The sequence below is a fragment of the Leopardus geoffroyi genome, chromosome X (genome assembly GCF_018350155.1).
Source record: "Leopardus geoffroyi isolate Oge1 chromosome X, O.geoffroyi_Oge1_pat1.0, whole genome shotgun sequence".
Taxonomy (NCBI): Eukaryota; Metazoa; Chordata; class Mammalia; order Carnivora; family Felidae; genus Leopardus; species Leopardus geoffroyi.
In genome coordinates this window covers 90,380,827-90,406,914 of record NC_059343.1, presented here as the reverse complement: position 1 = coordinate 90,406,914, position 26,088 = coordinate 90,380,827, and the positions used below count along the sequence as shown (strand labels likewise).

Genomic DNA, 26,088 nt, shown 5'->3' with positions numbered 1-26,088 from the left:
ACCTGAGCTGAAGTGGGGCACTTAACTGACTGAGCCACCCAGGCGCCCCACAAGGTAATTATTATTATCTCCCTTTTATAGATGAGGAAGTGGAGGCTCTGGTAGAGGATTAATAATGTGCCAAAGGATCACGCAGTCAGCAATTGGCAAGCCCACAATCCACCTCTGTGTCTCTTTGATTCCAAGCCGGCCCATTAGCTCCCACCACGCTATGTTCTAGAGTTTTCTGAGGCTGGTGCCAAAGGGGTTCTGCAGGCTGATAAACAGCATGGGGCAGAAACGGGGTTTGGGAGGGTTCTTGGCCCACTAACAACTGGATGAGAGCAGCAGTGGAATAGAAGACATTTCTCACAGTGAACGGAAGTCAAAAGAATGCCTAATCAATAGGATACGTTGGAGGTTATATGCTGGGCTCATTTATATCCCACGATAAATAGTATATAGAAGTCGGCCTTCTGCAAGGTATAGTTTGAGGGGCACCAATCACATTACTCTCATCCCTCACACACGAAACATATGTCCCAAGAGCCACGATGAGGGGCCATATCTTTGAGGTATAGTATCATTCCAGTTGCTTCCAGACAAAATGCAGAAACCCCAGGAGACAGAAGCTAGTCACTTCCCTGTTGAGTTTAGGAGTTAACAAGCTTAACTTGAAAATGGAGGGTGGGGCCTGAGAGAATGAGTCTTAGGGCAAAGATGTCCCCATGGGATGGGGAGGGGTGTTTGAGGAGAGGGCAGGAGACTCCAGAGTCTGCAACTGTGGGGACCTTGGAACGCAAAACGAGGTACAGCCCCAGAAGGATGGGAGGAAGGGGTGTGGAGGTAGGAGGCCCCCTAGTTCCTAGTTTTGTCACTGGTCTCCCAAAGATTTGTTTGTCTTAGAAACAGCACAAAAAGGGAAGGGGAACAAAGTTCATGTGGGCCACTCCAGAAGCTGAGGGCTGCAGGGGGCGGGGGTGGGGAACGAGGAAGGGGGGGCTGGAAGCACCTGCAGTTAGTGTTGCAGACACCTCTCGATGATTTCCTGCCTTTGAGTAAGAGAATTGGAATCAATAATGTTCCAGTCCATTTTTTCCCCGGTGCAGACAGACCTCTCAAAAATACATTTGCGAATTGCTATTCTTGCTTCCCTTTAAGGGCCTAAATCTATCTATCATCTATCTATCTGTCTCACCTATTTGAGAGGAGATAGAGAGAGGCAGAGAGAGGGAGAGAGAGAGAATCCCAAGCAGGCTCCGCACTGTCAGTGCAGAGCCTGACGCAGGGCTCAAACTCATGAAACCATGAGATCGTGACCTCGGCTGAAATCAAGAGTCTGGATGCTTAACCCACTGAGCCACCCCAGCACCCCCTAAATCCCTTTTTTTAATATACAGTAAATTGGTCATTGTTATCTGGATCTAACGTTAGCCTTTTTGTGGAGCTGGAAGAAGTCTTGCACAGGCAGTGGCAAGTTGTGATTGTGGATGGCAGTCTCTATCAACTGATTTTACTGCAAAAGAAACAGAATTTGGGGAGAGGGAGAAGCCAATCACCAAGCCAAAAACATACCGTTTTGTGCAGTGTTTTCTCATTTGTTGTCTTATTTGAACCTCACAACTGCCTGGTGGGCCACATAGGGCAAATGTCCATTCTCAACATCTGAAGACAGAAGCCCAGACTAAGTGAATTACCAAAGGCCACAAAGCACAGCAGGGGCAGAACAGCCTTAGTATACGGGTCTCCTTGGGTCTGGGACCAGGATTTATACAGCCAGGAACACCACAGCCTTTGTTAAACCAGAGAGTTGATAATGTAAATGTCTGGAATGTCCAAGAAGAGAGGGAAAGGAAAAAAAAACCCACACGAAATTGACTTGAGATAGACCAAAATACAGTTTATGCAGTCTCAAACCATGTTCAAAAGTGTTTCTGCTGGAATGCCTACTCCATTCTCTTCTTGGACACCTGAAATAGGGCAGCTTCCCCATTTCGAATCCTTTTCATCACCACACATGCTATTCTCAGATTCTGCCTAAACAGTTGCTTTCTTAGCTCTGGACTTTGGGTGCAAGATAAGGAATAGGAGGAAAACAGTGCTCCCCTTCTTTGCCCTCCACAAATATGACACACCCGGGAGGAGGAAGTTTTTGATCATTTCTAAGTCAGGGTGACATTGCTGACCCACGGTACCACTTTCTGGAAGCCGACCCAACCCCAGCCTACACTAGAAAGTGATAGTGAAAATAATATATTTGCTCTATTTTTGTGTTTTCCAAACTGCTGATATAATCCATTAAGAAGTTGGAAAAAGTCTATTCAGTGGCCGTGAACAGAATTTTCAAAAAAATAAAAATCAAATCAAATCAATACAATGAAATGGAAAGTACCAGAAACAACCTGAAGGTAGGAAACATGAGTTTTATTTTGGACATAACATTTGAATTAGTTTGTTACATTTATGCATCTGCCTGCTGGATTGTGCTATTTTGTACTTATTGTGCGTTAGAGCAAAACCTTTGAAAACCACTGATCTAGAGGATATATACACCTCAATTTGAGATGCAGGCTGTATCCTAAGACCCTCCAACAACATATTTCCTCCTTTTAGTGTTTCTCTAGGAAGCAAGACTGATCTATATAGGCCACTGATAGTCACTGAGAACTCTTTTGTACAGAAACCTGCATTTGGCAAAGAAGGGCAAATATTTATTAACTAATTTATATTTCTTTACTTATTCTTGAGAGAGAGAGAGAGAGAGAGAGAGAGAGAGTGCGGGGGAAGGGCAGAGAGAGGGAGAGAATGAATCCCAAGCAGGCTCCCTGCTGTCAGCATACAGCAGGATGCAGGGCTCGGACTCACGAGCCATGAGAGCACAACCTGTGCTGAAATCAAGACTCTGACGCTTAACAGACTGAGCCACCCAGGTGCTCTGGGAAAAAAAAGAATACAGAAGTTTGGGAGGCAAGTGTTTTGATGAAATGTTTTCATTGTATCAAGCCAACTGTTAAACCAAAAAGCCAAATCTGCCCTATCATTTCCCCCCTAGACAGGTTATCCTTTATACCAGCCTTATCCTTTGTACCATGTATTAAATCATATTATAACAAGAATCAGCAAGTGAAGTCCCCTTCTACCAAATTTCCTGCCTCACTAGTTTCAAGCAAGTTAATCCAGAAACATTCCACAGTAAAACACATGCTATCTTCTTGCCTTTTGTTGCCTGCTTGCTCCTTCCCCAAACACATGTGCCCTTTAATCTCACTGGTACTATCTTTTTAGACACATCTTATATCACTAGGTGACTTTCAAAAATCAGGAAAATGTTATGACTCCAATTCTCCAAGGCTCAAGTATGTTTAAATAAGGTCTGTGGCTCTTCTAGCCATATAGAAACACAAGTAACTTGGCAGAATTTGAGTCTTGAGTTACAGGCCTCCTAGGCTGATAGCTGATTACTTCCACTGCCTACAAATTTAGACCTAAGTAGATTAGATTCCTAACCATTTTTTATCTAGGCAACTCCTTACTGGACTTCATCAGTCTAATCTAAGATGCCATCAATTTGAGACTCAGCAGTATTTTGTGTACTACTGAGAAAAGGAAAAAAGGTGATTAAACTATGATTTGACAGGTTTATGATCCATACCAATTTCAGGGATATTAACTTGTGAAAAATATGTGCATCTTTGAAGATGAAAAATGGTAGTTGGTTTCAAGGGGTGTTGCATCTTCTCCCTCCTCTCCAAGTGTCTGTTGACATTAAATTATTTTTTCATTTTTTAGAGAGACAGCAAGTGCAGGCGTGAGTAGGGGGAGAGGCAAGAGAGGGAGAATCCCAAGCAGGCTCCATGCTCATTGTGGAGCCCAACATGGCACTTGATCCCATGACCTTGGGACAATGACATAAGCCATAATCAAGAGTCACTTGACTGAGCCACTCAGGCGCCCCTCTGTTGACATATTTTTAATGTAGAATTGAATTTAAGGAGACCATTCTTTTTGGAAACCAACTCTTTTGGTTTAACTGCCTATGGAATCCAGCATTTTGGCTAGTTTCTCAGGGTTAAAATTTTCAACATCTCACCAGAATCCTGCTACCTCAAACAGGTGATATCAGGATGTGAACATTTGGTAGGAAAAGAACACAGGTTAGAGAAGAGACAAAATCCAGGTTGTCAACCATTGTTTTCAACACTCTAATGTGTGTGTGTGTGTGTGTGTGTGTGTGTGTGTGTGTGTGTATGTTTAATTTGAAAACTTTGCATCATACAGAAACTTTGTATTATACAGGTAGTCATTTCTGGAGTCTTCAAAAGAAAAACCAAAAGACCTTAAAACAAGCTTGAGAAAACCTGTCACAAGGAAAATTTTATTTTATTTTTTCAAGTTACAAAAATATGTGCATGTCAAAAATACAGTCTTAGTCCACAGAAGAGTAGTTCCAGCCATTTAAAAGTTACACAGAAGGAAAAAGCAATGTATACAGGAATCGTAAAACAATACAGTATAACTGCTCAATTCAGTTATTGCTAGTTATATGCAGCTTTTACTTGAGACTGTTCTCTACAAGGGAAAGGGCAGTGTTTGGGCACTGGCTTTTGCTGATACAGGCGTTAAATGGCCAACCCCAGATTAGAATAAGCTCACTTTGAGTAGAATATACCATGTAAGCTTTGCTCAGTACCACAACGGAGTGTGGTCTAAATTTCTGTTCCACCTCCTTCTCCTAGTTGGTTCTATTATCAGAAGTAAAATGTGTAGTTTGGGGCAACAGTAAATGAACTGCTTGTTTTCAAAGTAAGTGGTGAGAAACAGGGACTCTGAGTTGCAATGAAGAAATGAAGCTGGCACGTTTAGCTTAAAAACACTGAAACAATAAACACAAGAATGGAAAAAATGTTAAAGTGTAACAAAAAACCAACGCTAGCCTTTTCTCTTTAGATGTCGAGATGCAACATGAATCAATCTGTTCTTTTGAAGCCTAGGAGTTGATGAAAACCTGCCTTCCTCTTTTCTCTCTTTAAAAAAGACAGAGACCTAGCCACATAAGAGGAACATGTTTAAAAATAGTTCCATTTGCTTCACAGAAGAACAGCGCGTCAAATTAAATAACTTTAACTTTAAATAAGTAATAAAAAAATGCAGACGACAGTGTAAACAACAGAGAACAAATCCCTTACTTTGGGGGTGGGTAATACACAGGAGACGTTTGGCCTGAAGTTCACATGGAAGACTTAGCAGGTAAGAGTGTCCCAAATATATAGCAATGGCTTTGTTTCCCACTTTCCTGTCAGACCCTGCAGGGTCAGGCTTATTGCTGACATTTAACCCCCATAAGTTCTTGAATACATTTGAGATAAATATTGGTGGGAAGTATGAGGCGAACTGGAAGAACCTTTCAAAATCATTCTTAGAACAAAAGTGACACTCGGGACCATTTGGCAAGGACAATTTATGACTTAAACCCTAAAAACAGGTGATATTTTCAGGAGGTAGAAAACAAGTACCAAAAATGTACCATTTGGCCACCCTTCTTCACTTTTGGCCAACCTTGGATCTCTCCATTTTTCACTCCCCATTCTCCCAATAAAGCTGTATTAGTCCTACTATACCATTCGGTACCTAACGTTATAAACTTGGAGCTGCCACAAAAAATCTTTTTAAGTAGTTTTACTTTGAAAACCACTGAGTATATCTAATGCTCAAGTATCAACTGGGAACATTTTAGTAAATAAATTCACTCCATAGGGAAACAGGCCGACATAAAACAAATACTTAACATGAAAAAAAGACGACTGAACATCTCTATATGCTAGTACATCAGGGCGGCTATGCAAACCTATATTAGTAATACTTTCACTGAACTGATTTGGAAAAGCCTTAGGTTAAAACTGCATTACCAGCATTCACTGGCAATAGCTCTATGTCTTACTAAAAACTTAATCTAATAACAATGAAAAACTCCGCTTTCTCCCAGAGAGTTATGTTGTGCTGATATCCCATAGATAATATTATAAAAGAATATCATTTTTGCAATAGGCTGGGCTCACAGTGAGTATGTTAATACAGAGACCATGTGTACAATATAACTGTAAGAATGTCATGAGTGAAATGCATATAAGGCATGTAAAAAACTAGCATTAAAGCTCTTAAGGGCAACGATCCAAACTGGCAGCTGCTAGAAAAGGCGCTGCTATGAATAAAAAAAGTATTAAAGAAACACAGTTTCGGCACATACTAGTTTCTAGTGCTTCCACAATGAAATGAATTACTTCACATAAATTTCTGTTGCTGGAACTAATGGACCAAAGAAGAATGGACTTTTAAGTACTAGCCCAATCTTGGAAACGAAAGCAATCGCTTGCAATCTTCCACACGGTGTTTTGAGGATTAGACTGGGCGGTCAGCAGGAAGTTCTGGTTGAAGTAGTGTTGTTTGTTTCCATCAAACTTCACAGTTCCGCTGGTCACAACGAGAACTGTGGTCTGGGCCTGAGTAGCTTGCTCTTCACCCACATTAAGGAAAAAAAAAAGAGAAGAGGTACAGTTTCTCTCAATAAACAGATTTTCAGGCTTAAACTACAATGCTTATAATTTGACAGCAAAAGAGTTTCATCAACTTTCTCGACCTTGAGCACAATCTTGAACCTGTGCTCTCACAAAGCAGAAAACTAAATAATCATTTCAAAGCAGATTAAAATTATTTGCAGTCCAGAAAGATTTGGGGTACACTAAAGTTTCCAAGTGAAGAGCTTATATCTAGCACAGGACCCTTTGGTTCCTGCATTTATCCATACTTCATTAGGTTTCTAACAGAGCTGTTTCTTAGTTTGTTTCCTTTTTAAAATTTTTTAATGTTTATTTATTTTTGAGAGAGACAGACATAGCATGAGCAGGGGAGGGGCAGAGAGGGCGATGCAGAATCTGAAGCAGGCTCCAGGCTCTGAGCTGTCAGCATAGAACCCGACGCAGGGCTCGAACTCACAAACCGTGAAATCATGACCTGAGCCAAGACCAAGAGTTGGATGCTTAACTGACTGAGTCACTCAGGTACCCCTGAATTTTTCATTTTTAACTTGCTCAAAAAAGTAATTACTTCTGTGGCTAAGAGTTGCACGTTTGCTTTTGGTGTTAAAGCTCAGTGCTCGCTAGAGGAAGACAAAAGACACAGAAAGACCATGATCTTACCATGAACTGGTTGGCAATCTAACATATTGACCTGGAACTCACTAGAAGGCAACGTATCAAAGAAATTGGTTAGGGCTTCTAGCCCTGTAACAACATTTCCATTCCATATTAAAGTGGCCTTGTCCAGATACAGCCTGGTTAGTGCCTAAAGAGAAAGAAAAGAAAAAAAGATGAGGATTTTTGTTTCTGGGGAAGCATTTTACAGAAATGGGTTGAAGGGTTACAGGTGGCAGATAAACATTTCCACGGTGCTACTTCCACCTCTACTCCCCTCACCCCTGTTGCTGGAAGACACTGTGAGCAAGGTGGCTGCCTTCTATAGACTCTTGGCCTGAATAGATACTTCACTTTAGCCACAAAAAAAACTTGGCCTCCCAACTGGAAGAAAGTTTTAAATGTAAAGTTTTGCTTTCTGTGTTAAAATGAAGTAAACGATCACAAATTTCAAGCACACGCAGCCCCAAACCAGCTTTAGTCTCCCTCAGTTTTCTAGTTCTGAGAATTAACAAAGTTGCCAATCAGGTCCTACCCATACATTCCAACCCTAGGGTTCCTGTAAGTGTGAGTCATTTAATGTTTGAACCATTTATTGTTGTAGGTTAGGAAGAATTCCTTTTACTACTATGCAAACAGCATATTTTGTTCAAAGGAATCACGAGTACTTGGTAAAGCAGAGTCCTCGATAAGTCAAGTAGTTAAGGCTGAAATAAGGCAAAATCCAACAGTTAACTCCCTGGTCACAGGAGTTTAGTGTCTCACAGGACACATTATTTGCTTAATTCTACAACTTCACTTGGATTAAAACACAAGCCCATTATCTTGACTCTGGTAATAAACTATGTTGCCTTTTTTTTTTTTTTTTTTTTTTTGCTACTTTGTTTTTGAAAGCAGCAAGACACAAAAAACATCCATTGTCAGGTCCCTTGCCCCTGTCCATGTCATCAAACATCAAGTACCAGAAACTTCTTTTATCTTCTGTCTTAAAAAAAAAGACATTTTTTGGGGCGCCTGGGTGGCGCAGTCGGTTAAGCGTCCGACTTCAGCCAGGTCACGATCTCGCGGTCCGTGAGTTCGAGCCCCGCGTCAGGCTCTGGGCTGATGGCTCAGAGCCTGGAGCCTGTTTCCGATTCTGTGTCTCCCTCTCTCTCTGCCCCTTCCCCGTTCATGCTCTGTCTCTTTCTGTCCCAAAAATAAATAAACGTTGAAAAAAAAAATTTATAAAAAAAAAAGACATTTTTAGAGATAAGATATTAACTTCTGTATCTGCAGCATAAAGAACATTCTCTAAGGCAATCCTGTGTGGATAAAAGACCTAGGCAAGGCTGGAGCACACACTGAAAAAAATCACTGAGAAGATACTGCTCAGGGATAAATCACAACAAAAAAGCTGACGAAGTGATAACTTGCACTGTTGGATACTAAAAGTATCCAAACCATGTGGATCCTATTTCTGAGTACCAAACTATAGCCATGAGCTTTAATCAGAAATTACTAATATACGAAATTAAATGGGCAAATCAAGGAATAGTCCCTGTAGTGCCAAGCTCCTTCACTAGCACTATAATACAATTTTAACCATCTTGGCTGAATGATGGGATTAAAAAAGGTAACATATTTAAGTAAATATGTCAGGTGCCATGTCAAGTGCAGTAAGTTAGTTCCCATTTACCACCATAAAAATAAAATGAAGTTAAGAAACGTTGGCAATTTGCCCAAGGTCACTCAATTAGGTAAACTCAACTCAAAGTTGAGTTAGGATTCCAGAGCCCACACTTCCATGATATCACACCAATCCTTCCCTAAACAATGCACTTTATTAAAGAGCAAGTCTACAATCATCGCTTATGCAAGTCAGATGAATGACTGACTGAGAAAAGACCAAAAAACCTGGTACTTAATAAAGAGTAATAGAGTCTCTAACACTCACCCGTCTTCTTCTGTCCATTGTCTCATAGTAAATATTGACAAACTCCTCAGCAGCTCTACATGCCTGATCTACATGAGTTTTAAAATCCTACAAGAAAAAATTCGAAGTGTACATTACCACCGCCTCCAACTCCTAACAAACAGAAAACCAACAGAAGCTGATGATTGTAGCTCTATACACAGCTCACATTTTTCCATATAAATTTGGACATTGCAAAGTTCAGGGCTCAAAAGTTTCCAGTTTTTACATTTTTCACCATTTTAAGATACATATATTAAGGGCATCTCATCCCTCATTAGTGAATGTTTTTCTCAAATATGAATTTACAATCTTTGCTTTGTAACTGGTACTGTTAAGGCTTTTTAGGCTTCCAGTATTTTACAAAACATTCACTTTAATAAAAATGATGTGGTCTGAACCTTTAAAAAAGGAGGGGGGGAGCATTGAGTTCTCTAAGCCAGAAGTTACCACAAGGAGTTGTTCAGTGGGAAAAAAAACAGGGTACAAATACAGTTCAATAAAATACTTGAACACAAGACAGGAAACTTCCTCATATTACGTAAAAATTCACTGGCATTTGTAAACAACTGTAAAAACGAAGAAGAGAGATGTTGTCGGGGGTTTTCTCCTGCCGGGAGATTAAGTACCTTTTCCCCCAGCCATTCACTGAGCCCACCCTATTATTTGAATTAAGATTTAAGTTTCATTTCTCTACCAGGTGATGGAAAGATAATGGAGAAAAAAGATCGCAAGCCATAAACAAACCCCAACATTCCTGCCTCCCACCAATTCCCATCTCGGGGTCCTTTCCAGCAACCCAAAGCAACTGCACAGACTCCAGGAGTCGGGGGCGGTGGGGGGGAGTGGGGGAATAGGGACCCAAGGGGGCTACGGAGAGCGGGCCCCGCCCCGAGGCCCAGCGGGCCAGGCCCTGATTCGCCACTGGACCACGTGACCACCAGCCAGCCCGGCCCAGTGCCCCTCCCCTCAGCCGGCCGAGTCGCGGAGCCACGGCACCCTGCCGCGGCCCGGGCACTCACCACAGACGTGGCCATCAGGGAGGTCGAAGCTGGTTTTTCCGGCGGTGGCGGCGTCACTGCCTCCTCACGTGTCCGTCTCCCTCGGCTGCGGGAGGATCAAATATTTAGGGAGACAGCTAAACCCGCCAAACGCCGAATTCTCCACCCGCCCATTCTCTCCCGGAAGTAGCTCGGTCCGTTGTTAAAAGCAGCCCGACGTTCCAACCTTAAGTACAGTTCCCTTCAGTTCCGACCGTACCCTCCCATCCGTCTCCTGTATTCGCTTGTTTGATATTTCTCTACTTCGTCGGGAAGAAAAATCACTCAGCTTTCGTTAATTGGATACTCTGACAGAAAGTATCCATTTTCCCAAGGACGTGGGACAAGCTAAAAATATCTGAATGGCCCAATAGGAGGACTTCTTTGCTTCAGAAGGCGGGGCCAACGCTGGCCGAAGACCAATGAGAAACGCCCAGAGAGACCTGTATCAGTAGCCTATAGGAAAAAGGGGTGGAGCTTGGGGAAAGGATGGAAATCACACTGCGCATGACTGGTGGAGACAGATTTAAAGTTCTGGAACATTCTGGAAGAATCTAGCCTCACTGAATTGAATCCTACCTGTCTCTGTAGCGTTTGTGAAATTATTCACAGTTGATTTTGCGCTATTCATAAGGAAAGGCTTATCAAGTTCCTTCATTCTGGGAGACTTTTTTTTTTTGTCTCTCAGACCTCAAATGAAGATTAGTAGACACCGCCACTCACCAGCCTTCTGCAACCTACTCTCTTAACAGCTAAAATTTTACTGAGTGGTGACCACGAGCAAAGTTACTTTTCTAAGCATTTTAATCCATATTACTTCACTTATTACTTCAATAACAATATGAGACAGTCATCTCCGTTTTATAGTTAAGGCACAGTGTGATTAAGTAACCTGTTCAGGGTCACAAACTAGTTGGGGTTCAAGTTCAAACTATTTAACTACCACTACACACTGCCTACACTCTCCCGCATCCTTTAAAACCGTTCACCTCAAAGACACCAACAACTTCTGGGTCATCAAATCAGTTAGATATCTCTATAGCCTTACCACCCATAACTGGTTTGTGGCTCCTCATCATAATAGTCCCTCCTTCCTTGGTATCTTCGTGAATCTTCACGAGACCAGTCTCTTCTGTATCTTCTCATACTTGAACGTTTTTTTTTCCCCCGCGGCTCTCCCCTCTTCAGACTAGCTACAACTGCCAGCGCACCAGCTTCCTTCTATTGCGCACCCCCCCACCCCCGCTTAGTGGCATCACTTCCGGGGGATGTCTCGTTTTAAAGCTTCTCTCCTCTCGCGTGATGTCAATTGCTACTCGTATGCTAATGAATCATACATAGTAACACATCTCCAGCCCCCACCTCTTCTCTGATCTCCAGGGCCACATACGGAACTTCCCTAGATATGAACACCAAAATGCACTACAGGCTTCTTGAACTGCTTGAGTCCAAAATTTCAACTCATTATTTCCTCTGCACTTCCAATCTTATGCATTCGTTTAGTGATCTGTGCTTAAATTCTTGTAATCTTTATTTTTACCACCCCCATCATCATAATTCATTTGTTCATTCAACAAATATTGAGCACATACTATCGATTAGACACTGTGCACGGTTCTGGGAATAGAGTGGTAAACAAAATAGACATGATTCGTATCCTCACATAGTTCACAATATAATGGGAAGGCTACACAATAAAACATTAATGAACTGCAGAGGAATTCCAAGTAACTTGCTCGATTCTGGTCATTTTTTTCAAGCAACCTCTCTCTCTCCACTCCCCTCCCCTCCCCCCTTCCCTTCCCCTCCCGTCTCTTCTTCTCTCCTCTCTTTCTTTCTCTCTTTTATATACAAACTTTATAACTCTTTTCGTTTTTCCAAGATTTTCCTAATCTTTAAAGGTTTGGTCTCAATTTGCCTTTCCAGACTTCTCTGCCATTATTTACCAACATTGGTAAAGTTAACTACCACTGCTTGCCAAAAATGAGTCATGTTTACTGCTTTATAGGTGATTGTATTTCTTAACTGAGAGCTTAGAATGTGTCTAGTGTTTATTATAAGTTCATTCAATCCTCACCCCTGGAGAGAGACATATTATTATCTAGGTTTTTAAGAATTTAAAGTGAAGTTCAAAGAGGTTAAGTAAGTTGGTTAAGATGGCCCAGCTTTCAACCCACAGCTGTCTGATCCCAAACTCTTTGCTCTCAGAACACTCTGCTAGTCATGCATTTGCTTAAACTATGCTTCTTTTAAAATGTTTGTTCCCGGGGCGCCTGGGTGGCGCAGTCGGTTAAGCGTCCGACTTCACCCAGGTCACGATCTCGCGGTCCGTGAGTTCGAGCCCCGCGTCGGGCTCTGGGCTGATGGCTCAGAGCCTGGAGCCTGTTTCCGATTCTGTGTCTCCCTCTCTCTCTGCCCCTCCCCCGTTCATGCTCTGTCTCTCTCTGTCCCAAAAATACATAAACGTTGAAAAAAAATTTAAAATAAAATGTTTGTTCCCTACATTTCTACCTGCCCTTCAGGGACCAGAGAAGATGCAACCTTCTCCGTGAAGCCTTCCTTCATTTCATGTCCCCAGAACACCAAAGGCTGTGGCCTGTTCTATGGCCATGTTGTCTATTGGTGGGGGAACAATAGTGCTGGGAACTAGAGTGTTGGGAGTACTGAAAGGGGAAAGCTGAGCTAGAGGTGGTGGTAAGGGTCAGAGTTTTGCCCTGAGTGTTTGCACAGAATTGTGTGCACTTTTATTGATGTGTTACAAGGGCAGGACGTTGGGCAAACATCATAGGAAACAATGTTGGGTTCTGGTTGCTCAAAACCGTGAATTTAAACCAAATGAAAACTATGTTTAGGGGGACAAATGGGAACCAGGCAAACAAGACATGGAATAGCTCTTCACTAGATAATTGCACACATGTAAAAAGCAGGGAGATTGACTAGGAAGGGTATGAAAAGGCTTTTCTTGGGACACAGAATGGCATCCTGGTTAAGCATACTGTTCTTGGTACCAGCATGGGTTCAAATGCTCGCCATGCCACTGAGGAGCTCTGTGACCTTGGCCAAATTACCTAACCATTCCATGCCTCAGTCTACCAATCTGTAAAATAGAAATAATAATATTAACACATACTCCATAACATTGTTGTTATGGGTATACAGTCCCTGCTCGAGGAATATAATTTTCCTCTACCCTCAGCAGGGATTATGCAGCCATCTATTCGAGAGTATGAAGTTGGGACATATTAGATAGCCTTGGTGTATTGAGAGGCACCTGTACAATCTGGGAGAAGGTTGGGTGCTCTTTAGTAACAATATGCTGGGTTGATTTGGATTGTTTATGGCTATGCTGTGCAGCCATTTTTCCTGGCCAACCACAGACCTAATGGAATTAAGGCCTTTTGGAATTACTACCATCCCTATCTGAATCTTCACTTTGCTCTGAGTTTGAGATGGGCTAGTTTAGAACAATCAGGGAAGTGATCCGAGCAGTCAGGGCCTTCCTCTTGGGTCTCTGATTGGCAACCAGACTGTTCCCATTAAGTCTCATGCCCTACCAACTAAGTTGGCTAGTCACCCTTGTCCTGTTCACATCAGAGAGTGCTTCTAAAAACAGCTTGATTGAGATACAAGTAACATACCTTACATTTTACCCATTCAATGTGAACAGGTCAGTGGTTTTTAGTATATTTACAGAGTCACATAAGCACCACCATGAAATTTGAAAACATTTTCAATGCCCTGGAAAGAACCCCCTCCCTTCTTTTTTTTTTCATATAATGGTTATTCATTAAAATTTTTTTTACTGTTTATTTATTTTTGAGACAGAGAGAGACAGAGCGTGAGTGGGGGAGGGGCAGAGAGAGAGGGAGACACAGAATCCGAAGCAGGCTCCTGGCTCTGAGCTGTCAGCACAGAGCCTGATGCGGGACTCAAACCCATGAACTGTGAGACTATGACCTGAGCTGAAGTCGGACACTCAACCGACTGAGCCACCCAGGCACCCCTAACCCCTTTCCTTCTCATTAGCAGTCAGTTACCTCTCCTCTTGCCCCCCACCTCCTGGAACCACCAATGTACTTCTTGTTTCTATAGATTTGCTTATTCTGGACATTTCATATAAATAGAATCAGACAATATGTGTCTTAGCATAATGTTTTCAAAGTTCATCCATGCTGTAGCATCTATCCATACTCCAATTCTTTTAATTGCAGAGTAGTGTTCTGTTGTATGGATCTACCGCATTTTATTTTTCCATTCATCCATTAATGGGTATTTAGGTGGTTTCCAATTTTTGGATATTATAAATAATGTTTCTATAAAGATTTGTGTACGACTTTTTGTGTGGATATATGTCCCCAGTTCTCTTCGATAGAGAGTCTTGGAGTGGAATTTCTGGGTCATATGGTAACTTATATGTTAAAAAAATAAAATTCAGCAGAGGAAATTTTGAAGATCTTATTGGTTTTATTCAACAATTCATGAATTGGGCAGCATCCCATCTAGCAGATAGAAAGGAGCTTTGAGGAGCCGTGCAAAATGAAAGACTTTCATAGGCAGAAAGGGAAAGGAACCAGGAAGTTCTACTAGGCAAAAAAGCAGGTTCGTTATTCCAAGGTTACTTGCTAGTAGTAACTCATCAGGCGATTCCTGGTGCTGGTTCCCCAGCTAGAGTTGATCAGGCGATTCCTGGTGACTAGCTGGAGACTCCAGTTCCGGGAGAGCCAAAAGCATAATTAAGTCTTGGTTTGATGATGTGGGGCTTAGGATAAGCAACTCATTTGGGGCCTGTTGTCTTGTTTTAAACCTGTTTAATGTTTTAGAGAACTGCCAGACTGTTTTCTACAGTGGCTGCACCATTTTACACCACCAGCAATGTGTCAGGGTTTTAATTTCTCCACTTCCTCACCAGTACTTGCCATTGCTTATCTTTTTTATTATAGCCATCCTGGTCGGTGTGAAGTGATAGCTCACTGTGCTTTCAATTTGTATCTCCCTGATGCCTGATGATCTAGAGCATCTTCTCCTGAGCTTATTGGCCATTTGTTTATTTTCTTTGGAGCAATGTCTATTCAGATCCTTTGTTTATTTAAAAAATTAACTGGTATTTTTATTATTGTGCTTTAGTTATTCTTTATATATTCTAGATACAAGTCCCTGATCAGACATGTGATTTGCAAATATTTTGTCTCATTCTGTGGTTTGTCTTTTCACTACCATAGAGCGGTGGAGAGGGTGCGTAGGTCCAGTTACAACACTACAAACCCTGATGTCCTTCTTGAATACATGCTCCTCACACTTTTGCAAGTGTTTGCTTAATTTCCAGAGTTCTGAAAAACTTAATTTTGTCAATGTTTGTCAGTGTTTTCGTTGCTTTTATGGAGGAGTGAATTTACAGAGGTCCTCAACTCTGCCATTCCAGAGCTCTGTCTAGATACCACTCTAGTATACCTTTTGAAAGACACTGTTATGGTATGCCTTTTATTATTTATATATTTACTGGATTTTAAGGGGCTAACTTTATGTGCTTCTCATATATTAAACATTTACTCATACCACTGGCACTGAGTAAAAAAAACTTACGCAAAGTAAGTAGTCAAAAGAGAATGACCAAATGAAAATTTCTCCTCCTTTTAGCTTGCTTTTATCCCCATTCCGAATCAGTTCTGAAGGAAGTGAAGGTGTGAACTAATTTCTTATGAAGGAACTTTTTCTTCCTTTCAGGAAAGAAGTGAGAAAATAATCCATTTTCACCTCATTACTTTTCAATTGCCTCCTCTATGGGGTATTCACAAGTCTTATATTCAGGGGAGAACAATTCTTTCAACTCTGCTGGAAACTTCTTTTTCTTTAAGTAATTATTTCCAGAAGCAAAACGTACAATAAGGCTTTTGTATTGGTTGAACTCTCAAGTTTGGGGAAGTTCCACTAAGACCCTGGCTCAACCACTCGGCAAATTTCTTAGACAAATGTGAGTTATCATTGTCAGAACATCATAATGTAAGGTTCATACAGGGGCATACATTTAATTAGCAAGATGAGAAACTAAAATCTGAAAATCTCCTTGTCCCACTTGGCTCTATCTGAGAAGTCACCTTCATACTAAACATCTATTTCTTCCTTAACTTCTCCCTCCCATCTAGTTCCAACCTTTCTCCTGCTCCCACCATAATAAGCAAAATAAGCAAACCAAAATAAGCAAACCAAAAAGTGCCCCCTCCAAAAAAAAAAAAAAAAAAAAAAGAAGGAAAATGTTAGGGGCTTCCTGTAGTCATTTAGTTTTTCTCTATTCTTTTTACCTTTATGTATATGTTTTTTTTTTTTTTTTTTAAATTTTTTTTTTAACGTTTATTTATTTTTGGGACAGAGAGAGACAGAGCATGAACGGGGGAGGGGCAGAGAGAGAGTGGGAGACACAGAATCGGAAACAGGCTCCAGGCTCGGAGCTATCAGCCCAGAGCCTGACGCGGGGCTCAAACTCACGGACCGCGAGATCGTGACCTGGGTGAAGTCGGACGCTTAACCGACTGCGCCACCCAGGCGCCCCTATGTATATGTTTTCCTGATATTAACATAGATCTCCACAAATTTTTGCTAGTATTTGCTTTGTGAAACTTTTACTCCATCATTTTACTTCCTTTTTTTAATGTTTATTTATTTTCGAGAGAGACAGAGAGACAGAGAGACAGAGCGTGAGTGGAGGAGGGGCAGAGAAAGAGAGGGAGACACAGAATCTGAAGTAGGCTCCAGGCTCTGAGCTGTCAGCACAGAGCTGGATGCCGGGCTCGAACCCACAAACCGTGAGATGATGATCTGAGCCGAAGTCGGGCGCTTAACTGACTGAGCCACCCAGGTGCCCTTCCATCATTTTACTTTCAATGTTTTGAGTTTTTATGCTGAGCTGTGTCTTTTGTAAATTGTATGTAGGTGGATTTTTTTTTTTTGGGCCTGGTATCTGTTTTTTTTAATATTTGCATTTGTATTTTATTTTAAAAATGTCTATTTAGAGAGAATGAGAGAGAGTTCAGGGGAGAGGGAGGGAGAGAGAGAATCCCAAGCAAGCTTCATGCTGTCAGAGCAGAGCCCGATGCAGAGCTTGATCTCATGAACTGTGAGATCGTGACCTGAGCTGAAGTCAAGAGTCAGACGCTTCACCAACTGAGCCACTCAGGTGCCCCTGATATCTATTTTTTTTAATGGTATATAATTTACCTAATGTCCAAAAAGTTTAAGTGTACTGCATGATGGATTTCAAAAAGTATACACCCATATAACCACTAACTGCATCGCAACAGAGACTATTTCCTGTGCCAGAGGGCTCTTTCTTATTCTCTCCCGGTCAGTACTTCCAAAAGGTAGCCACTATAATGACTTTTAAGATCATGGGTAGTTTGTGCCAGTTATATAACTTCATATAAAAGGATTCATAGAGTATGTACTCGTTAACATCTGCCTTCATTCACTCAAAAATAGTGTGAGAGTCACCCATATTATTGCATTGTAGCAGTGGCTTTAAGCATTTTTTTTATTTTTTAAGTTTATTTATTTATTTTGAGAGAGATGGAGATAGCACAAGTGGGGAAGGGGCAGAGAGAGAGGAGAGAGAGAGAGAATCCCAAGTAGGTTCCATACTGTCAGCACAGAGCCCTATGTGGGGCTCGAACCCATGAAGCTGAGAGATCATGACCTGAGCCAAAACCAAGAATCAGACGCTTAACTGACTGAGCCACCCAGGCGCCCCTGGCTTAAGCATTTTAAGCATTTTTTATTTATAATAGCTGCAAACTGGAAACAATGCACATGTCAATCAATGGGATAATGGACAAATAAATTGATCTCAGGGGAAAATAATTCACTATTTTCCCATTAAGTATGATCCTAGCTTTAAAAAAAATCCCTTATTAGATTAGAGGAGTTCTTTTCGATTCCTAGTTTGATGTGTTTTTTTTTTTTAAATCATGAACAGGTGTCAAATTTTATCAAATGTCCTTTATGCATCTATTGGCAGCTTTCTCCTTTATTCAGCCAATATAATAAATTACATTGGATGACTTTCAAGTATTTAATGAAGATTCCATTACTGGGCTAAACCTCACTTAGTCATAATTCATTTTATACATTGCTGGATTCATTTCTTAGTGTTTGGTTTAAGATTTTTGCATCTATGTTCAGGACAGACATTGGCCTGCAATTTTACTTTCTTGGTATATCCTTGTTAGGTTTTGGTATCAGGGTTCTGCTGGCCTCTTTGAATATAACTGCACTGCTTTCTTTTTTACTATTTGCATTGTATATAGTAATATATAGTACATACATATAATATATACAATATAGTAATACCCTTTTTACTTTCAACTTTTCTGTATCCTTTTATTTAATCTGAGTTAAAAAAAATTTTAAGTTTATTTTTATTTACTTTTTTTTTGAAAGAGAGCACGAGCTGGGAGGGGTAGAGAGAAAGGGAGAGAGAATCCCAAGCAGGCTCCACACTGCCATTGCAGAGCCCGATGCAGGGCTAGAACTCACAAACCATCAGATAATGACCAGAGCCACAATCTAGAGTCAGATATTTAGTCAACTGAGCCACTCAGGAGCCCCTAATTTGAGGTTTTTTAAAGTGTATTTATTTGTTTGACAGAGAAAGAACAGCAGGGGAGGGGCAGAGACTGAGGGGACTGAGGATCCTGAGCAGGTTCTGTGTCGACAGCAGAGAGCCTGATATGGGGCTGGAACCCACAAACTGTGAGATCATGACCTGAGCCAAAGTCGGATGCTTAACCGACTGAGCCACCCAGGTGCCCATAATTTGAGTTTTAAGCAGTATGTAGTTGCATTTTGTTTTCTATAAAAGTAAAATGGCAGGGGGTGCCTGGGTGGCTCAGTCAGTTAAGCGTCAGACTCTTGATGTGGGCTTAGGTCATGATCTCACGGTTTGTGAGATCGAGCCCTATATTGGACTCTACACTGACAGCATGGAACCTGCATTGGTTTTTCTCTCTCCATATCTCTCTGCCCCACCCCCTCAAAATAAATAAACATTAAAAAAAAAAAAAAGAAAGGAGGGGTTCCTGGGTGGCACAGTTGGTTAAGCATCTGACTCTTGATTTCAGTTTGGGTCATGATCCCACCGTCATGGGATTGAGCCCCAAGTCAGGCTCCACATTGAGCATGGAGCCTGCTTGAGATTCTCTTTCTCTTGCTCTCTCCCTCTGCCCCTCTCCCCCAGTCATGTTCTCTCTCTTTCTCTAAAATAGAAAAAGAAAAACTAGTCTGATAATCTTTGTATTTTATCTATCTATCTATCTATCTATTTATTTATTTATTTTAATGTTTATTTATTTTTGAGAGACACAGAGAGAACGTGAGTGGCAGAGGGGGTCAGAGAGAGACGGGGAGAGAGAATCCCAAGCGGGCTCCTCACTGTCAGCAGAGATCCGGACACGGGGCTCAATTCTACAAACTGTGGGATCATGACCTGAGCTGAAATTGAGTCAGATGCTTAACTCATTGAGCCACCCAGTCACCCTTATTTTATTTAGTTATTTTTTAAGTTTATTTATTTAGAGATAGAGGGGGAGGAGCAGAGAGAGAGGGAGAGAGAGAATCCCAAGTAGGCACTGTGCTGATAGCACAGACTGAGTCACCCAGGGACCCCTAGTCTCTGTATTTTAGTTGAAGTGCTTAGTCCATTTACATTTTAAGTAACTCTTGAATACAGTTGGGTTTCTAGCTACCATCTTGCTACTTGTGCATTTGCCATATCCTTTATTTTTCCATTCTTGCCTTCTTTTTATTATTCAAGTATTTTTATTACCCCATTTTATCACGTATAACTTCTTAGTTATTCATTCTTTTAAAATTCCTTTTGTGGTTATCCCACAGATTATTATATGTGTCTTTGACTTATTCCAGTTGATCTTAAATTCATACTTTCACCATTTCCCGAACATGTAAGAACCATATAACAATTTCACTCCATTTGCTGATCTCTCAACTTTTGTGCTGTTATTATATATTGTATTTCTATGTGTGTTTACATTTGTATGGGAGTTGGTTTTTATGTTATGTATATTATATTACAATAAAAGAACCTTACAGGATATTATTATCGTTGTTGTAAATAGTGCTCTTTGTTCCTTCCTGCAGTTTCCTGCTTCCATCTGGATCATTTTCTTCAGCCTAAAGTTGTCCCCCTTCATGTTTCTTGTAGTGCACATCTGCTGGCAAAACCAAACCAAAACAAGCAAAAACCCATTTATTTGAAAATATCTCTTTTTGCAGGGCACCTGGGTGGCTCAGCTGGTTAAGCGTCTGACTTTTGATTTCAGCTCAGGTCATGATCCCAGGGTCTTGGGATTGAGCCCCATGTCGGGCTCCCTGCTCAGCATGGAGCCTGCTTAAGATTCTCTCTCTCCCTCTGCACCTCTCCTCCACATGTGCTCTCTCTCTCCCTCTCTAAAATTATAAAAAAGAAAATATCTCTTTCAATTGAGTTGAAATTCACATACACAAAATTAACCATTTTAAAAGTGAACAGTATGGTGACTCTGGTTAACAATACTGTATTGTATACTTGAAAGTTGCTATGAGAGTAGACCTTTGTTCTTTCTTTTTTCGTTGTCAGTCTAGCTAAAGATTTGCCAATTTTATCACTCTTTTCAAGGAGACAACTTTTTAGTTTATTAATCCCCCTTATTGGGGTGCCTGGGTGGCTCAGTAGGTTAAGCCTCTGACTTCGGCTCAGGTCATGATCTTGCAGTTCTTGAGTTTGAGCCCCATGTCGGGCTCTGTGCTGACAGCTCAGAGCCTGGAGCTTTCTTTGGATCTAATTTTTCTGTTCTCTTTCATTGATTTTTACTCTAATTTTTACAATTTCCTTTATTCTGCTGGCTGTGGGTTTAGTTTGTTCTTCTTTTTCTAATTCCTTATGGTGTAAAGTTATGATATTGACCAGATATTTCTTCGTCATTAATGTACACATTTAATGCTATAAATTTTCTTCTTAGCACTGTTTTTGCTGCATCCCATGAGTTTTGATATGCTTTGTTTTTATTTTCCTTTGTCTCAAGATATTTTCTAACTCCACTTGTGATTTCTTCTTTGATCCATTGGTTGTTCAAGAGTGTGTTGTTGAATTTCCACATACGTGTGTATTTTTCAGTTTTCCTCCTGGTAGTGATTTCTAGTTTTATTGTGTTATGGTTGATGTCATAAAATATATCTTTTTATTTTTTGTATCCATTAACATAGTTTTATAATTATAGTTATGTTTTATAGTTTTATCTTTTAAATTCCATACCTGAGTTAAAGGTTATTTTTGCACTATGATTGCATTATTACAGGATTGTGTATTTGTCCACATATTTATCTTTACCAGAGGGCTATATATTGTTGGATGCCTTTGTGTTCTGAGAAGTCAGCTCTCCAGGGGTTGAAGAAACCTTGATTTGTAGTATTTTCTGATTTACATGGCATACATACACCCACCATGGGTAATGTGAAGTTACCAATGTGACATAGTGGAATGCGAAATTGGGAAGATATGTGCACAATCACACATCTGGTGAGAATTGGCTCCAAAATATCGCTTGTTTCTTGGAGTCTCCCTCTGCACATGTGTAGCTTAGGAGTCTCCCAACAGTTTGAGGGGAATTCGTATGCATATTTTGGAACTCATTTCTCTGTGATTCCTTTCTTTCTGTGATTTTTGCTCCCCAACTTTCAGAGACTTGGGTAGCCCTGAACTCTACATCTGTCTCTTTATCCCAGAACTGCTGACACTTTCTTGTTGGTTGCTTATTAGTATCTCCAAACACTTTTTAAGGTATATATTTTGTGTAATTTTTATAACTTTTTCCTGGGGGAGAATTAGTCTGCTAAATGCTACTCCTTTACACCTGGAATTGGAAGTCTTTTCTCACATCCAGTCTTTGGCTTTCACTGAAGAGGTTAGTCTATTATGTTTACTGTGGTTACTAGTATATTTGGATTTACTTCTACATTATAACATCTAATTTTGATCTTTCTCATTATCTTACTAATCTTGTTTCTCTTCCTCTACCTCACTTTTTGCTTCCATTTGTACTGATATTTAAAAATATGTGTCTGTTTGTCTCACTTTTTCTTTTTCCCTTTAGAAGTTAAATGCCATGTTTCTATTCTTTTAATGCTTATCCTAGAAATATTAGCATGCTTATTTAATAAAGTTTAAAGTAAATCAATATATTTTCCATCCTCCCAAGGAGCATAGAACACTATAACTCTGATCACTCTGTTCTTATTTGTATATATTTATTATCTATCATTTTTTGATACCACAAATCAGACATTATTATTGTTTTATGGAGTCCATGTGTATTTTGGCTTACTCACATATTTACCCTTTTTAAATGTTTATTTATTTTTGAGAGAGAGAGACAGAGTGAGACAAAGCATTAGCAGGGGGCGGGCAGAGAGAGAGGGAGACATAGAATCCGAAGCAGGCTCCAGGCTCTGAGCTGTCAGCACAGAGCCAGACACAGCGCTCGAACTCACAAAATGTGAGATCATGACCTGAGCCGAAGCCAGACACTTAACCAACTGAGCCACCCAGGCACCCCTTTACCACTTGCCAAATGTGTTAGATCAAAGAGGAGGAAACCTAAGATTGGCTGAAGGAAATATATTGATGGAAGTGCACTCTCCCAGGATTCAAGATTGAATGGGACTCAAGTACTGGGGACTGGCACTAGTAGTCTACTAATCAAGCCTTGGTCTCAATGTCTCAATGATGGCCTAATTATTAAGGTAGAAACATTTGAACTTCCTTGATGCACTATAGAGGAAGGAGTCCACATTGGTGTGCAGCTGGATTCCCTGATCACATTGGGAATAATGGATTTCCAGCGTGATAGATCCCTAACGGTAACAACCACCAGAAACAGATCATTACAGAGAACCACAGGGATGGAATGGCAACTGGAGTGTTTTGGAATGGAAGGAAATGTGGTGGTGGCTAATTGATAATAGAATCCCTCAAAATGAAATATATGGACAGCTTACTATAGTGCTTCTTGTTCTATATAGGTGTACAAATTTTAGATCTGTTGGAAAAAAATGTAACACGAGTCACCAAAGTGGGGAATCACAACCTCTTACTCAGTTTTTACACTTGTTAATAGACCTAGGGCTTCTCAACCAAGGAGGCTGTTGGACCTATTTGAAAAGGTACCCCACAGAGTCGGAGGGAAGATGGCAGCGTAGGAGGACGCTGGGCTCACCGCGCGTCCTGCTGATCACTTAGATTCCACCTACACCTGCCTAAATAACCCAGAAAACCGCCAGAGGATTAGCAGAACGGAGTCTCCGGAGCCAAGCGCAGACTAGAGGCCCCCGGAAGAGCGTAGGAAGGGCGGCGAGGCGGTGCGCGCTCCACCGACTGGTGGGAGGGAGCCGGGGCGGAGAGACGGCTCGCCGGCCAGGCAGAGCCCCCGAGTCTGGCTGGCAAAAGCGGAGGGGCCTGACGGACTGTGTTCCGACAGCAAGCGCGACTTAGCGTCTGGGAGGTCATAAGTTAACAGCTCTGCTCAGAAAGCGGGAAGGCTGGAGGACAAAGGGAGGGAGAGCTGCTGAGCCCCCGGACGACAGAGCTCAGTTTGGTGGGGAACAAAGGCGCTCACCAGCGCCATCTCCCCCGCCCATCCCCCAGCCAAAATCCCAAAGGGAACCAGTTCCTGCCAGGGAACTTGCTTGCTCCGCGCAAACACCCAACGCTGTGCTTCTGCAGAGCCAAACCTCCTGCAGCGGATCTGACTCCCTCCCGCTGCCACAGGGCCCCTCCTGAAGTGGATCACCTAAGGAGAAGCGAGCTAAGCCTGCCCCTCCTGCCCCTGTGCACCTTGCCTACCTACCCCAGCTAATACGCCAGATCCCCAGCACCACAAGCCTGGCAGCGTGCAAGTAGCCCAGACGGGCCACGCCACCCCACAGTGAATCCCGCCCCTAGGAGAGGGGAAGAGAAGGCACACACCAGTTTGACTGTGGCCCCAGCAGTGGGCTGGGGGCAGACATCAGGACTGACTGCGGCCCCACCCACCAACTCCAGTTATACACCACAGCACAGGGGAAGTGCCCTGCAGGTCCTCACCACGCCAGGGACTATCCAAAATGACCAAACGGAAGAATTCCCCTCAGAAGAATCTCCAGGAAATAACAACAGCTAATGAACTGATCAAAAAGGATTTAAATAATATAACAGAAAGTGAATTTAGAATAATAGTCATGAAATTAATCGCTGGGCTTGAAAACAGTATAGAGGACAGCAGAGAATCTCTTGCTACAGAGATCAAGGGACTAACGAACAGTCACTAGGAGCTGAAAAGCGCTTTAAACGAAACGCAAAACAAAATGGAAACGACGACAGCTCGGATTGAAGAGGCAGAGGAGAGAATAGGTGAACTAGAAGATAAAGTTATGGAAAAAGAGGAAGCTGAGAGAAAGAGAGATAAAAAAATCCAGGAGTATGAGGGGAAAATTAGAGAACTAAGTGATACACTAAAAAGAAATAATATATGCATAATTGGTATCCCAGAGGAGGAAGAGAGAGGGAAAGGTGCTGAAGGGGTACTTGAAGAAATTATAGCTGAGAACTTCCCTGAACTGGGGAAGGAAAAAGGCATTGAAATCCAAGAGGCACAGAGAACTCCCTTCAGACGGAACTTGAATCGATCTTCTGCACGACATATCATAGTCAAACTGGCAAAATACAAGGATAAAGAGAAAATTCTGAAAGCAGCAAGGGGTAAACGTGCCCTCACATATAAAGGGAGACCTATAAGACTCGTGACTGAACTCTTTTGAAACTTGTCAGGCCAGAAAGAATTGGCACGATATCTTCAGTGTGCTAAACAGAAAAAATATGCAGCCGAGAATCCTTTATCCAGCAAGTCTGTCATTTAGAATAGAAGGAGAGATAAAGGTCTTCCCAAACAAACAAAAACTGAAGGAATTTGTCACCACTAAACCAGCCCTACAAGAGATCCTAAGGGGGATCCTGTGAGACAAAGTACCAGAGACATCACTACAAGCATAAAACATACAGACATCACAATGACTCTAAACCCGTATCTTTCTATAATAACACTGAATGTAAATGGATTAAATGCGCCAACCAAAAGACATAGGGTATCAGAATGGATAAAAAAACAAGACCCATCTATTTGCTGTCTACAAGAGACTCATTTTAGACCTGAGGACACCTTTAGATTGAGAGTGAGGGGATGGAGAACTATTTATCATGCTACTGGAAGCCAAAAGAAAGCTGGAGTAGCCATACTTATATCAGACACACTAGACTTTAAATTAAAGGCTGTAACAAGAGATGAAGAAGGGCATTATATAATAATTGCAGGGTCTATCCATCAGGAAGAGCTAACAATTATAAATGTCTATGCGCCGAATACCGGAGCCCCCAAATATATAAAACAATTACTCACAAACATAAGCAACCTTATTGATAAGAATGTGGTAATTGCAGGGGACTTTAACACTCCACTTACAGAAATGGATAGATCATCTAGACACATGGTCAATAAAGAAACAAGGGCCCTGAATGAGACATTGGATCAGATGGACTTGACAGATATATTTAGAACTCTGCATCCCAAAGCAACAGAATATACTTTCTTCTCGAGTGCACATGGAACATTCTCCAAGATAGATCATATACTGGGTCACAAAACAGCCCTTCATAAGTTTACAAGAATTGAAATTATACCATGCATACTTTCAGACCACAATGCTATGAAGCTTGAAATCAACCACAGGAAAAAGTCTGGAAAACCTCCAAAAGCATGGAGGTTAAAGAACACCCTACTAACGAATGAGTGGGTCAACCAGGCAATTAGAGAAGAAATTAAAAAAATATATGGAAACAAACGAAAATGAAAATACAACA

General features: G+C 41.4%; 1 protein-coding gene across 3 annotated transcripts; it reads right to left on the bottom strand.

Moving 5' to 3' along the window:
• Positions 1 to 4,327: 4,327 nt before the first annotated feature.
• Positions 4,328 to 11,370, bottom strand: NXT2 (nuclear transport factor 2 like export factor 2). Of its 3 annotated transcripts, none has more exons than XM_045471422.1 (5): positions 11,206 to 11,370; positions 10,140 to 10,224; positions 9,100 to 9,186; positions 7,173 to 7,317; positions 4,328 to 6,490 (listed from the first exon to the last, which is right to left on the bottom strand). In XM_045471422.1, the coding sequence occupies exons 1-5, from the start codon at positions 11,301 to 11,303 to the stop codon at positions 6,309 to 6,311; spliced, it is 597 nt and encodes a 198-aa protein (XP_045327378.1). In that variant the 5' UTR covers positions 11,304 to 11,370; the 3' UTR covers positions 4,328 to 6,308. The 3 variants fall into 3 exon arrangements, with proteins under 3 accessions (XP_045327378.1, XP_045327379.1, XP_045327380.1); XM_045471423.1 differs by lacking the exon at positions 11,206 to 11,370 and adding an exon at positions 10,378 to 10,512; XM_045471424.1 differs by lacking the exons at positions 10,140 to 10,224; positions 11,206 to 11,370 and adding an exon at positions 9,865 to 9,991.
• Between the last annotated feature and the right edge of the window lie 14,718 nt (positions 11,371 to 26,088).

Coding starts and splice junctions, on each gene's coding strand:
- NXT2 (XM_045471422.1), bottom strand. CDS start 11,303: ATGAGAAGATACAGAAGAGACTGGTCTCGTGAAGATTCACGAAGATAC. Junction 10,225..11,205: donor CCACAAACCAGTTATGGGTG/GTAAGGCTATAG, acceptor ATCCTCCCGCAG/CCGAGGGAGACGGACACGTG. Junction 7,318..9,099: donor CAATGGACAGAAGAAGACGG/GTGAGTGTTAGA, acceptor CTTTCTCTTTAG/GCACTAACCAGGCTGTATCT.